Raw genomic sequence first — 14,362 nt, forward strand, 5'->3', positions numbered from 1 at the left:
TGTATAATTTCCCTGATAAGGCTTGCTGTATGGCTGCACAAACAAGTTTTTGCAGAATTAAGCAGGCAGAAATGTTTGGAAGGGCATAAGACCAAATTCTCGGGCTTTTTTCACTGTCAGAATAGACCTGCCTATGTTAAAAGTTCAGGATTTTAAGAATAATGTGAAGCTATTTGAATCCATCCAGAAGAGGACAACAAGGTTGGTGAGAGTGCTGGAAGACATGTCCTGTGAGGAGCCTCTAAGGTCTTGTTTAGTTTGGAGAAAAGAAGACTGAGGGGTGACATCATTGCTCTCTATAGCTTCCTCAGCAGAGGAAATTGGGATTGTGATATCTGTCTCCTCTCCCTGGGAGGTAAGGATAGGACATATAGGAGTGGTTGAAAACTGCAGAGGAAGATTCAGATTAGACACTAGGAGCCATTTCATTACTCTAGAAGGGTGGTCAAACACTGGAATGGGGTACATCTCGAGATGGTTATCAGTGCCCTGAGCCTGTCAGTATTTAAGGGACATTTGGACAATGCCATCAACATCATGATTAAACTTTTGGTCATTTCCGAAGTGCTCAGTCAGTTGGGCTAAATGATTGCAGTAGATCCTTTTCAGCTGAAATAGTCTATTCCTTTTCTATGCTGTACCATCCTGTTCTTCTTTCCCTTCCACTCTAAACATGCATGCAGTTTTCCTGAGGGCACACTTCACACCTTACACAGAAGCAGCATTATGGATCTGAACCTTTTGTGAGGGAGAAGGGGAACGGATAGTCTGACAGGAAAACTTTAATAGTAGCAGTGCTATTATGCTGTGTCTTGCCTTTCTTTCTGTTGTTGCTTTTTGCTGTAAGGAGGAAGTTCATCATAGTGCCAGAGGTCATAAGCTGGCTGAGTTTATTAGTCAGTTCTTAGAGCAGTGTCTCAGTTTTAATAGTGAGGTGTACCTTACTCACTGGAAAATGTCTTAAAACTAAACTTAAGAATAGACAGAGAAGCTATGAGTGAGAAGGAAAAGATTACTTTTTTTTTTTTTTTTACTAGTTATACAACAAGCAGGGGAAGAGAAATGAGCTATGAAGGGTTGGGGAAGTAGGATATCAAGTAATATCCTACTTGATATTATTAATATCCTACTTGATATCAAGTTTGTGTAAAATAATGAAAGAGAGGAGAGGATAAATGGAGACTACAGCATTATGTGTTTAATATGATGGAAAGTGAAAGAATACAAAACCCCTAGAAATCTACAACAGAAGTGTCTTTGACTATAGCCTAGAAATATATAGATAGAATGGTAGTGGTAGCAGCTGAGGTGGTCTTAGTTTAATTTACACATATGGGATTCATGGAAACTAGCAGCAATTGCTAAAAAGCAGAAGCATTAGAAATAATTAACTTTCTGATGAAGTGATTAAAATGAAAAGCAGTTATGAAAATGCATAGGTTCAGCATGTTGTGTTTCATAGTTCTACTTTCTGTTTATCTTTAGGGAGAAAGGAACAATGGCTTTGATGTCCTCTATCACAATATGAAACATGGACATTTGTCAACAAAGGACTTAGCAGATTTTATTAGAGAAAGGTAAGTATTCATCCTCTATTTTTACTATAGTATTTGTGGGTTTTATTGTTTGCCATTGAGTTTAACAGTAGCATGCAAATATGTAAACAAAATTAAATTATCATTTTAGTATACCCCTTACATTCTACAGGAATATCTATACCTTTTCCATTAGTTTAGAATAGAATAGGAACTCTCAAGCATAAGTTAATAACAAGCTTCTAATTTTTCAAGTTTCATTTAAAAGATGAGAATGAAAATATACAAGTGTCATATTGGGTGTCTGGCAGTTTTTTTAAATTAATCCAAATTTTTCATTTGGAAGAAAAAGGAAAAAAAAATGATAAGTTAAAGTTGCAAAAATTATTAGGCTTACAAAGTTTTTACTATAGATTTGGAATAAGGCTATTAGCAACTGCTGGTATAGACTTAAAAAAAATTATACTTTCAGAAGTTGAGACAGGTTTGTTAAAGAGAGTAATACATAGGGGTGAGAAAATAATATGCAGAAAATAACACAGGTTCTTCTATATCAGATAGAAGGACTGAAATCTGAAAATATGACAACTTCCAAAACAGGTGACCTAGTGCTGCATTTAGTTCTTTGTGAAAGAAGACTGCTGCTACTACATTGAACATGTGGATTTCCATTCTGAACAAAATTACTTATATGCCTACTTCAGAATTTTGCCTTTCCTCAGTTCCTGACACTAGATAACACATGGAAAATAGTTGCAGGGTATTGATTGAGGACATGTTTTGCTGCTAGCTTCTTGCAGCAGAAGCTGTCAAACTGGAATTCTTCATAATTTAAGTTTTGGCCTCAAATAGATCTAAGTTTAAAAAGTACTTTCAAATTTCCACAAAATATAACCCGTGCAAATCTGACAGATGCTCCATTGCACTAACATTAGCGTCATTTCAAAGTGAACTGGAGAAAAAAAACATTTTACTAAGTAGAAACGGGTGAGTTCCAGAGTCCAAATGTGATGTCTCCTTTTGGAAAGACTGCACAACCAAGGAATCTTCCTTTTTTCAAGTCCCCAGTTTCAGAAAATGAATTATGAAGCCACAGAGGGTTCTAGTGAAATCCTGAGTTGGATTGAGCAGAGGGATATCACACTGTTCACTTTTAGTATAAATGCTTAATACTTCACAAACTTACACTTTTAATATTTGCCTTTTATTATCTGAATTCCTGAATCTTTCCTTTGATAGCTTCTTTAGTTTTTGGAATCTTTCAGTTTTTATACCAGCACATCATGGACCTAAGCTGTACCTTACCTGGACACATTTAAGTTTATTGGTTTTACAACCTTTGTGTTTATATTTACTTCCATATTTAGATGAGAAACCATCTCACACTCTCTGCGTCTTGTCTCCTGTATGTTGTATTCTTTGGGCATGCTCCATTTTATTCACATCGGTGCTAAGGTGAAAAGTCTTAAATAAATGGGTAAAAAATGACTTGCTGCTGTATCTGACTTGGTCTCTTTGCTTTATTATGCTGACAAAACTGAAACTTGACAGTTCTTTCTGCACAAAATCCCTAGTAAAAAGAACATGGCATTCTGATTTTTTTCTACCTATAAGCTTCTGCAAATTAATTTTTTCATTTCAATATTTTTAAAATTAAATATTTATTTTTACATAACTTTTAAGTTATGTGCCTTTGCAGTCAGTAAAGAAAATCTTTGAACCTTTTTCCACATGTTAAAATGTTTCAGCTCAGGTTTCTGCCAATTATTTCTAGTGTGTTAAATTACATTTAAAACTTAATGACTGTGTATGAATACATGAGGATCTTATGTTTTCATACACAGTCATTATTCATACTCATGAATACATGAGTACTTTATCCTCAGTAAGAGTTCAAGAAATGCTTTTTCTGTGCATGGATCAGGATGTGCCAAAAAGACATGCAGCCATCTTACAGCATCTTTTGTAAGATCTATGAAAAAAATTCAGTTCTCATTAACTCAATAAGATAGAATCTGAGTGCTATATTGCAATTTACTTGACAAAGCTGCAGTACTGTTCCTTAAGGGTAAGTTGCCCATGTCAATGATGCAGATCAGCTGCACTAAATTCAGTCCTTTCTAGTGACTTTCTTCCATCAGGATATTAAACCTGCCTTGTGTATTCTTCAGCCCTGTTTTTCTGCTGCCTCTTGATAAGCCAGACTGCAATTAACAAAAAGCAGTTGAGGAACAAATTGATACTTCTTTTCCATAAGGGTTGAATGATCAATCACAGCCTAAGCTAGTAGTAGTTTGTGACCTACAATTTAGATTCAAAGAAATAAGAGACACTTCAAATATTAGGTGTCCTTACTTAGATAAAAATATTTGAGAGTCCAAATGTGTGCAGTGAAGCCCTTTGCTGCTGTTGAGAAGTTACTGTGAGATGTCATTCAACTTCCTGGGAAATACAAATGGTTCAGTCAAACACATTTTTTCACATGGGTCTAATTCTTGGTCTCAAAAAGAAATGTCATCTGGTCAGCTGGGTTTTCTGGAGTCTCCAGACTAGTCAGAAAATATACTTTTTATAAAGTGATTTTGCATGGAAAAGAGAGATAGGTCAGTGTGTTTGGATGTACAGACTGCTTGGGGCACAAAAGACACATGTCTTTGTGATGCCCATCTCTGTTACTTGTGCTGTTCAGAATAGCGTTTTAGTTGTATGTAGCTTAATTGGGGAAGAGTATTGTTTCCTTTTTTCTTTTCTCTAGACTTAAAAATGGTAATGAAAAATGTGTAAGCTATGAAATAACTTTTAAAATTATTGTTATCTTGACCATTTCTTAAAAAATATTTCAAAATTTCTGTAAGAACATTCTGAGATTGTAAAGTTTTTTGCTGAGAAAAACAAGCTTTTGAAGCATATTAATTTTCAATAATATTTCCATGCTGTATTCCTGCTTGATATCCTAGAAGGAGTAGAAGTTTTTCTCCTTGTCTATTTTCAGTGACATGGTATTGTTCCTGGTCACATATTAAAAGAACCACAAGCCAGTTGGATCTGTGGTTCAGAAGTTTGTCATCTGAAGGAGTGAATTTTCTGGCAGGCGGTCTTCTTAATGTTGGTAAATCATGAGTGGGACAGGTTATCTGTCTGCTGAAAGGTTAGACACCAGTTCTTAAAATCCTATAATCATAGAATGCTTTGGGTCAGTTCTTAAAACCATCAAATCATAGAATGGTTTGGGTTAGGAGGGATCTTCTAGACGATCAAGTTCCAACCTTCCCTTTTGTGGTCAGGGACATCTTTCACTAGACCAGGTATCTCAGTGCCCCTTCCATCCTGGCCTTTAATAAAGGCCATCCTTCACTTATAAAGCATGTAGAAATTTTTGTTTGTTAAAGAAGTCAAAATAAGAAGGTCGAGCTTCCTGCATAGTCAGTTTTTTTCTTTATATATATGGAAGATTTTGTAGGTGAACTGTCATGTGTTTGCATGCATTTAAAATCTAAACTTTTTGTATCTAAGAAGTCGCACTGCTTTTCTAGGAGAGAAGTTGGTACAGAAATGTGTTGTTTTTCTCTCCAGGAATCTTGCTAATGTTTTTCTGCACCAATTGCCTGTAAGCATCATAGAAAGAATCTTCTAGATCAGATGAAACTAGCAATGAATATGTTTCCATTTAACTTTTAAGTGTTAGGCAGATCCCAGGCAAAGACACATATTCAAATGGATGAAAATTAATTTGCTAAGAAAATCATAGTCTGTTACCTGTACAACAGAGTGCTCTGTGAAGTCAGTTGATAGGGCAAATGTACTAACTGATCGTCTTTTGGTTCTTAGTCTTTTTTACTAATGTATGTTAATACTCTGTGGTCAATTGCAGAACTCCAGTTTTGTGTAGATAGTTCATGGAAGTATGCTGTAAACTGGTTCAAAGAAAAGGGATATGTATTTTGGTCAAAATTCTTGTGTTAAACAGGAAAAATAAGCCACTGAGTTATAAATCTGGAAAACTTTGATAGACTATACGGATGATTAGTCAAAATATATTTTCATCATGGTAATTAAAAAAAAATAATAATTGTCTATGCTTGGTGCATGTGTGCTTGCCATTGTGCAGTGTACAAGATTTCCAAGCCTTGGAAAGTCAAACTTTTTCTTATTATCTAAGATATGATCATATGTGGAACAAGGATAAAGTGATTTTACTTTCTTTTATGGTGAATAACTTTGCAGTAGGTAATATTCAAAATGAAATTTATCTATTGCATGTTGCAGTTTAATTGCCTTCTCCAAATAGATTTCCAGCTAACTAACTGGATATTTATTTTGGAAGTTCAGTAGGTTTTAAGATATGCTCCTCTGTTTCAGGAGCATGAAAGCTTTGTTTTCATATTTTCACAAGACGATTCTTTTGCTTGTAAACTGTTGCTGTACAGGAGAAATGAAAACTTCTCAGGTTATAGTCATGGTATAACTTGGGAAAGGGATGAATTGATCATGTGCCTTTTTTTCTTCTCTTGTGTCCTGTGTAACGGTGTTACAGAGCAGGAAAGAAATTGCTCCAAGTCTTTCAAGAAAACACAATTACAGTATTTACTCATATCTAGGATGCTTCTAAATCTAAGTTGACACTATATAGTGAATATTGTTTAGGGTGAAAAATTAAAATACTGTGTATTTTTAATAATGGGAGGGTGAGAAAAATTAATGGAGAAGGGCTTGCAGGGAGTCACTGCTGTAATAGGTGATTCCATGGCAATTGCCCCTGCAGAGGCTCTAAGGTTGGAATCTTGTACTAACCCTTGGATTTTGCATCTCTAAAAGACAAGTGAAATTGTGCATTAGAGGGAAGGAAAATATAAGAGCACTTTGTGTAATTTCTAAGCTCAAATATTAATATGTGAAGAATTTAAAGGAAAGAATAGCCTACCCACCCCCAATAATAAGACCAAACAAGACCTCATTTTGTTTTACATGATTGCTCTGTATATATTTTTTGTCTATTAAAAAATTTTCAGTACTAATACATTTTATTTTGCTACTGTGTAACTCTCTCTTGCTTAGACAGTGCTGGATAGATGATTGTTGTGATGCTTTATTCTGACTGTTACTAAGAAATATTAATGGCAGTTGAGAACAGCAAATAGAAAGGAAGGAATTGTCTTTTTCAAGCTTTGAGTTCCTGGGTTTTATTTGTTCTGCTCCCTGCAATGTTTTGTCACAGGGTTCTTAGATTGTTTTTTAAATATATTTATGTGATCTCTTTTTTTGTACAGCTTTTGAGAAATCATTTAAGTGGAATAATTTTCAGCTCACGTAAAAAGTTTTCTGTTTCTTACCTTTAGAATGCATATTCAGGCTTCTTACCTTCAAAATTTTGATTGTACTTTTGATGGCTGTCTTTGGCAGGGCTACAATAGAGGAGACATATTCAAGGTCGATGACAAAACTAGCCAAATCAGCAAGCAATTACACACAACTTGGGTAAGTAAGTGTACATAAGAGAGAAATAAGTGACTGTATACATGGTAAGAATCACGTCTGATTCTGAATATTTTATTGATGATGTTGAAGGTTAGTTAACTTTACGTTTAAAAATAGTTAGGTCTTTAGTAACCATGCAAAAATTCATGCAGACAAAGAGAAAGGCAGTGCAGGTCTTTGAACTGAATAAAAAAACCAAAGCCCAAACACAGATAAACTGTCTTTTCTTCTGTGTTTAAAGCAGAGTTCTTTTCAGACATAGTTACTTCTATTATGTCCTCTCAAGCCTATGGAAACTATTTTGAAGAGAGAACACATGGCCTGCAAATGTGCCTGTGAATTTATTTATTTCTATTATTTCTGGTTTTTGGAGTGTTACCTGTTCTCAGAGATGTTCAAAATGAGACTTTTCCATAGATTTATTCCGTAGTTAAATGGAAGTTTCATACTCCGGGTATGTTTTTAAAAACTAGAATGATTAATGGATACTTTTGCATTAGAAAGATTAGGCCAATGAAAACTGAGACTTCTGAGAAAAAATAGATTTTTTTAAAATTTATAGTAATGTAATCTAGAAGTGTGGGGAGCTTTCATCAGTGAATAATTTGATAATAGTTGTTTCTGCTCTTTAAACTATCTGGCAGATACAGAACCTTTGAACATAAGAGCTTTAAAGCCTATGGTTAGTATTGATTTTTAGCAGCATTAACCAGAATAACAAGGAAAAGTAAGTCTTTGGAAAGCTTGGAGAAAGTCCATTCAGCACAGAAATCTGAATCTGAGACATGATCCCACTTCTTTGTTCATCTTTGTTAATCAGTAAATTATTTTTTCCTTTTTTCCTCCATCTTGTGGCTGCAATGATGTAAGACAACTAGAGATGTAACTAACCAAGAAATTCCTCATTTGCTGACACTGTTCAAGTATACACATAATATAGTATTTACTACATGTTAAATTATTTTAAGCTGTTCTTGCACTGTCTTGATGCTTGGCATTACTTTGTGCTCATCATATTGTTAAATGAAATTTGTGGAGTTTTACTTATTAGAGCCAATACAAGTAAAACGTTGGATGTTTTGTTTGTTCAATTTTAGGAGGAGAAGTGAACTGTAAACTTACTGATTATCCTATAGCACTACTAAAAAAATTGCCAACTGAAAATTGCCAAAACCAGATTAACATTATTTTCCTCAATCCAGGACATTTGCACCAGTTTGGGATGTTTTCAAAACCTCAACAGAAAAACTAGCAAGTTGTCATTTGGATCTTGTGCGGAGATTACAAGAGCTAATAAAAGAAGTTCACAAGTATGGAGATGAACAGATCAAAGCTTATAAAAAGGTTATTATTCTTTTTCTTATGTATGTCTAATGACTTGTTAACACTAAAATTAAAATGGTTTGGTTTTGACAACTATATGATATTTGGCAGACTAAAGAAGATGTTTCAGGAACTTTGGAAGCAGTGCAAAATATTCAAAGTATCACTCAGGCCTTGCAGAAATCAAAAGAAAACTACAACGCAAAGTGTGTGGAACAAGAACGCTTGAAAAAGGAAGGAGCAACACAGAGAGAAATTGAAAAGGTAGCTGTCACATCTTACTTTAATTGTGCTATATTATTATTGCCACTTTTAATGAAGGAATGGGACCACCACTGAGCTAAGAACGATTTATTGCTCAGAGAAACATCAGAGGCCATGAGATTTTTAAGGAGCAAACCATTGGCCATAGCTCAAAGAAGTCACAAGTTCTTTGTTACAAGACAATGTATAACTTTCTAAACCAATAGACAGTAGCCATACAGTTTATTTTGCTTTTCTAACCTATCACCTTCACTCACTTCTACTGCACTGCGGATACTTTTACCCAGTGGGTTATTATCACACGTATACACATATACTTCCATTATAACTTTTAAACTCTTAACTTACTTGATACAATTACATTACTATACTACAGACCCTTCACCATCTTACCCAATAGTTTCTTACTTAAGGTATTCTTACTTACAACTATAGAGACATAAGTTTATGATTTTTCTGCTTTATGTCTGTGTACTTTATTTTTACATCAATCCAAGCTCCTTCCAAGGCTGCAGATCAAACCTCCCTGTATCTGTGGAAGTTTCTATCTTTCCATTTCCTACAGTGCTACTAATTGTCTTACATGTTCACCTTGTATTAGTAAGTGGAATGCTCAGAAAGAGTTAAACATAGTTGAAAGTTGTGACTATTTTGCAATATGCATGATATCATGAATACCTAGATACACTTATTTCCTTGTGTGTTGTTACTGTACTGTAGTTCTAATTCTTCACTTTGTAAATACCTGCATCAAATGGTAGTTTTGTGTAGTGTCTTGTTGCCCTTATTTTTTACAATTTTCGAAGTCTTCTGATTTTTATATTCTTGTAGCAAACTTTCTCACACACTTTCTGTAAATAACTTATTGTTTTGTGTTCTTTTAGGGGGAGGAGAAATTTGATAGACTGTTAGTTTGTCCATTGTCAATGGTGAGGTGGCACTTTCACCCTCCAATACACTGTCACTTTTGGAAAACTATAAATTTTAGAGTCAGAAAATAAGCTTCCCCTTTTCTTCACCTTGAGAGCAGCGGTGTGTGCACTTGTGTTGTTTTGTGTCCTATAGTGACAGAGTCTTTAACAGAAATTGTGCCCAATTGTTTTAGCATCTTTTGCATTTTTTAATTTATTTCCTTATGTAAATGCTCAATGCCCTTGTAACTGAACTCAGGAATAACTGTGTTATCCCTGCAAAGAGATAAAGTAACTGAGCACATGAGTATTTGAAGTCTGTTCAATGAAGAAAAATGTTATCAACGCTTTCACTGCTGTTTTAAAAAGTTCCACTCTCATGGACCAGATATTCAAGGGATCTTGAGTCAATACAATTAGTATCTTGAGGTGTATTTAGTACTGTCCTTGGGTTGTGATGGGGGGGTTGATCCATTCACAGAATCACTCAGTATCTGGGGTTGACAGGGACCTCTGAAAGTTATTCTCTCTATTCCTCATGCTCAGGCAGGGCCATCTGAAGTCAGTTACCCAAGACCTTGTCTAGATAGCTTTCTAGTATCTTCTAGGATGAAGATCCCATGGTCTCTCTGGGCAACCTGTGCCAGGGCTCAATCACCTTCCCAGGAAAAAGGTATTTCCTGCTGTTTAGAGGGAGGGAACCTTTTGTGTTTTCTGTTAGTGCCCATTGTCTCTGGGTTTATCACTGGGCATCACTGAAAAATACCTGGCTTTGCCTTCTGTGTAGCCTCCCTTCAGGTATTTATATCCATTGGTAAGATTTGCCCTCAGGCTTCCCTGCCCCAGGCTGAACAGTTCCAACAGTCTCCGTTTTTTTTATGGGTGAGATGCTTCAGTCCCTTCATAATCTTCATGCCCCTTTACTGGACTCTCTCTTGTACATCCATGTCTCACTTGCAATGAAAATTCCAGAACTAGACAACACTACTCCAGGTGGGGCCTCACCAGTGCTGAGTAGAGGGGAATGATCCCCTTCCTTGACTTGCTGGGAAAATAGTAACTTCTTCCTGTTTTCAGGAATCTAACTAGTAGAGGAAAGTAGTCACTTTCCTTGTCTCTAGTTATAACTTCTCTTATTAAATCATTAATCCTCTGGCTATTTCCATTTCAATTAACTGGTCTATGTAGGACTTTGTTCTTGATAGAATGATGTTTTTGCTTTTAGTCCTGCTATCTTGATGGAGAAGATAGCATTGGTTTTTGACTTTTCACTGATGATAAAAGTTATTTTGTTGACTATGTATCAATTGTTTTATCTTGGTATAAATTTGGCTTTTTTTTGCCCCAACTTCTATCTCAAATGAGAGTTCATGCTGGACTCAAAGTATAATTTTTCTAAATTCTTGGAATTTCAGTAGGAAAGGTTGACTTGAGGGAAGGTTTTTTAGGATGTAGCATTATTTTGAAAACAAAAAAATATTCAGCATGACAAATGTTTGCATGAGAAGAGGGAAAGAGAAAGCCCTATAGGTGGAGGGTGATTTTTTTACTGTTTTATGCGTCTTCCTTAGACACAATTATGTCATTGAATAGTACTTGAATGCAAGTACTTAAAATATGTTTCCAGTGGGAGTAGGTAACTGATACTGTCACATCTCTTCAGTCATGCCTCTATTCAAATTTGCACTTGCAGTTTTGTAAACAGAGTGACCAAAAATGGTATTCATTTACTTTTTCTTTGGTAGAAAATGGATGTATTACTTTCAGTGCAATATGAAAACTATTTGCTGGCAAAATTGCAGATTCACTGCTTTCTCAGAAAACAAGGGATCTGCACTAGTATACTAAGAGTTTATCACAAAGCCAAATGTTTGAAGAGATACTTTATTGAAGAATCTAGGGAGGTATTTGAGACCTTGCAAGTCTCATTGCAGCTGGAAGTTAATACTAACTTGCATAATAATTTCCTGTTGTTCTCTGACATGTAAGCTTCTCTATTTATAGTGACTTAACAAAAAATCAGTTGACTGATCCTTATTCTTTCACGTACTGTAAATCTGGTCACATACTGTAAATACAGTTATAGCAGTTGCTGTGCCTGAGAATAGTCACATCCTATTTTCAGAAGAGATTACTAGTTAATCATACAGCGTCCATGTGTCCTTCTGAGTACTTAGTTTTTTAATTGCTCTTCAACATGTAATACTGGCATTCTGCTCTTTGAAAATGATGGGAAATGGAGAATGTTCTTGTTTTGTCAAACTCCCTTGCACATAGGCTTCAATTAAAAATGCTTTACAAAAAAAAATTACATCTTTTAGCTTGACATTTCCTTCCTTTTCAGTGATTAAATTTGGAATCAACTTCAAAGCAGCCATAATTTTAAAAGCAAGATTTCAGGGAGCATGTTGTATTTTCAGCATAGTAAATGGCAGTTGAGCAACATGATAGCACTCTGCTTCTCAGTGATTTTCCTGTGTAAATGTGTATGAATGAGAATCATGAAGTAAAATGCAGGATAATAAACTGATAGGTTTGGTACAACTTTTCTGAATAATCCATATTTTTGTTACTTTAAGTATTTTCACATTTTATTATGCTGAGTTTAGAAGACTTTATGACTAAGATATGCTTAGGCTTTTTTTGTAACTGGACAAACAACTAGTTTTGATTCCTGTTCCTTGGAAGTGCTAATGGTATACTGTTACTCATGATTATCAGTTCTTTTCTCTTGAAAATGGCAGAATCTCTCTCTCTCTCTCTCTATCTCTTGCCAGAGGACATCTTTCTATTAATTAATTTGAAATTATAGATAGCAGTCAGCTTTACAAATCATTTAAAGTAAAAAATAGTTTCTGTTAGATGAAATTTATTTGCAAGGGGGTGGAGGGCTACAACTAGAACAAATAGAAAATATACAATTCTCTTTACTGATCTTATTAACAATTCAGGAATACTTCTCTATTACAAATGATGGGAAGTTTCAGAGAGATAGTAAGCATGTTGAATAAAAAAGCTAGGAAACAAAATGGTTTTCAAGGTGATTTTCACTGGCATTTAATTTGGAAATAGATTATCAATGATTTGAAAGACTTCATCTCATGCATCATGCTGTAAACTTTGAAAATAACTTTTTCTCTACCACAATCAGTCACTTCATTTAGTTTTGCTGTCCATGTAATAATGAGATTTTCCTGTATTTGTTTTATGTTCTTCTTAAGTCCCAGAAAGAAGATTTTGGTTTATTAGCAACAAATTATGAAAAGTATAAATCTTCAAAGGACTATTAATAATAACACTGACCTGCCTAAATCTGACCTTCACTGTATTCTGCACTAGCTTTACTTTCAAATATCTGTTAATCCATTGATGTAAATCCCATACTTCTGAGTTTCTTTCTTCATTTCTGAGAGCTTCAGCATCATGGGGTTTTTGCCATTGATTCTTTCAGAATTGCACTTGTAACTGTTTCCTCTGTATTCTAACCCTTCTTTTTTTCCTATTTTGCTGTTGCAAATATAAATTTGTTGTTCCTGTTTGACAAGAGTTAATCTTCAGCAATAAAAATTTGATTTAAAAATAAGTTTTATTATAAATATTCTAATAAAATTTTCATTGCTTGTAAGGGGAAGGGATTTGAGTTAATTTGTTACACTGTATGTGATTTATATTAAAATATCTAATTGCTCTTTTCTGAGATATTTGGTGTTGAAATTTTGTTATGACATGTCTCTGTTTTGGTATGCCTCTGATAATTTTTAGAGATCATCCTAGGCTTTCTTTTAATATTAATTTGAAAAAAAAAACTTGTATGTGACATTTGCCACAATTTGTATTGATCTATAGGCAGCAGTTAAATCTAAAAAAGCAACAGATACCTATAAACTGTATGTGGAGAAGTATGCTGCATTTAAATCTGATTTTGAACTGAAAATGACAGAAACAGCGCAGGTAAGTGTTGCATTAAATGAGTTACTTTTGAAGTGGTTTAATGTATTTATTTATTTTCTAGAGCCATCTGAAATTAAAGATTAGAAAAACTAGTCCCTTTGGAAACTGATTTGTTTGAAAGGCAAGCACTGACTGTGTGCTTGTGATAGCACTGTCCTTCAATGACACTGTGCTGGCACACTAAGAAGGTGTTTTGAAGAAATTTTTGGAAGAAAGCAAAATTAACTTCTGGAAGTGTTGTATATGCATTGTGTTTATGTGGAAAATCCTCTGAATTGCTGGGCACCCTGGACTCATTTACAGGAATTTTAATATTGGGATCCATTTTCACTTTTCATCATTATTCCATTGAAACACTAAAATTACAATTTGTTCAAATGCCTAGCCAGGATTTACCTGAGGTTATGAAAAGCCATTACAGCTGTTCAAGTTTCTGGGATTTTTTAAAAGACTACATTCTGGAAGATTTCGGGTTCTCTGTGTCAATGCATATGCCATTTCTTGCTACATTTTAAACCACATTTGGCTAAATGCCCTTAGATCCTTAACTGTAGCTATCCTATTACTTAAAATTGAAAGTAATGTTATTAATGTTATTATGGACGCTTGTAAACATTCCACATTTGTCCATATTGGAAATTAAATTGTCATTCTGCCAATTAAAGATGTATATGTGGAATTCATTTTAAGTATAATGGTGTAGCTGCGTTCACAGTTTGGTTGCACAGTGGCTACTTTTATGACGTGATATAAAAAATGACATCCATGAATATGGAAGCCCACTTCTATGTGGAGAACATCCTGTGTTGTCTTAATTCAGCATACATTTCATTTGAGAATATGCTGATTAGTTCTCAAAATTAAACCAGTGAGGAGCCTGACTATTTTAATTTCTTTCAGTGC

The 14,362-nt window shown here is 34.6% G+C and overlaps 1 protein-coding gene across 3 annotated transcripts in view; it reads left to right on the forward strand.

The window, feature by feature from the left end:
* FCHO2 (FCH and mu domain containing endocytic adaptor 2) overlaps positions 1-14,362 on the forward strand; it is an 83,281-nt gene that overhangs the window by 7,513 nt on the left and 61,406 nt on the right. For all 3 annotated transcript variants that reach the window (XM_050986492.1, XM_050986493.1, XM_050986494.1), the window contains exons 2-6: positions 1,486-1,577; positions 6,936-7,010; positions 8,213-8,354; positions 8,445-8,597; positions 13,355-13,459. In XM_050986492.1, coding sequence (XP_050842449.1) covers positions 1,486-1,577; positions 6,936-7,010; positions 8,213-8,354; positions 8,445-8,597; positions 13,355-13,459 — 567 coding nt within the window. The remainder of the gene's footprint in view (positions 1-1,485; positions 1,578-6,935; positions 7,011-8,212; positions 8,355-8,444; positions 8,598-13,354; positions 13,460-14,362) is intronic.

The sequence above is a fragment of the Serinus canaria genome, chromosome Z (assembly GCF_022539315.1).
Source record: "Serinus canaria isolate serCan28SL12 chromosome Z, serCan2020, whole genome shotgun sequence".
NCBI classification, from domain to species: Eukaryota; Metazoa; Chordata; class Aves; order Passeriformes; family Fringillidae; genus Serinus; species Serinus canaria.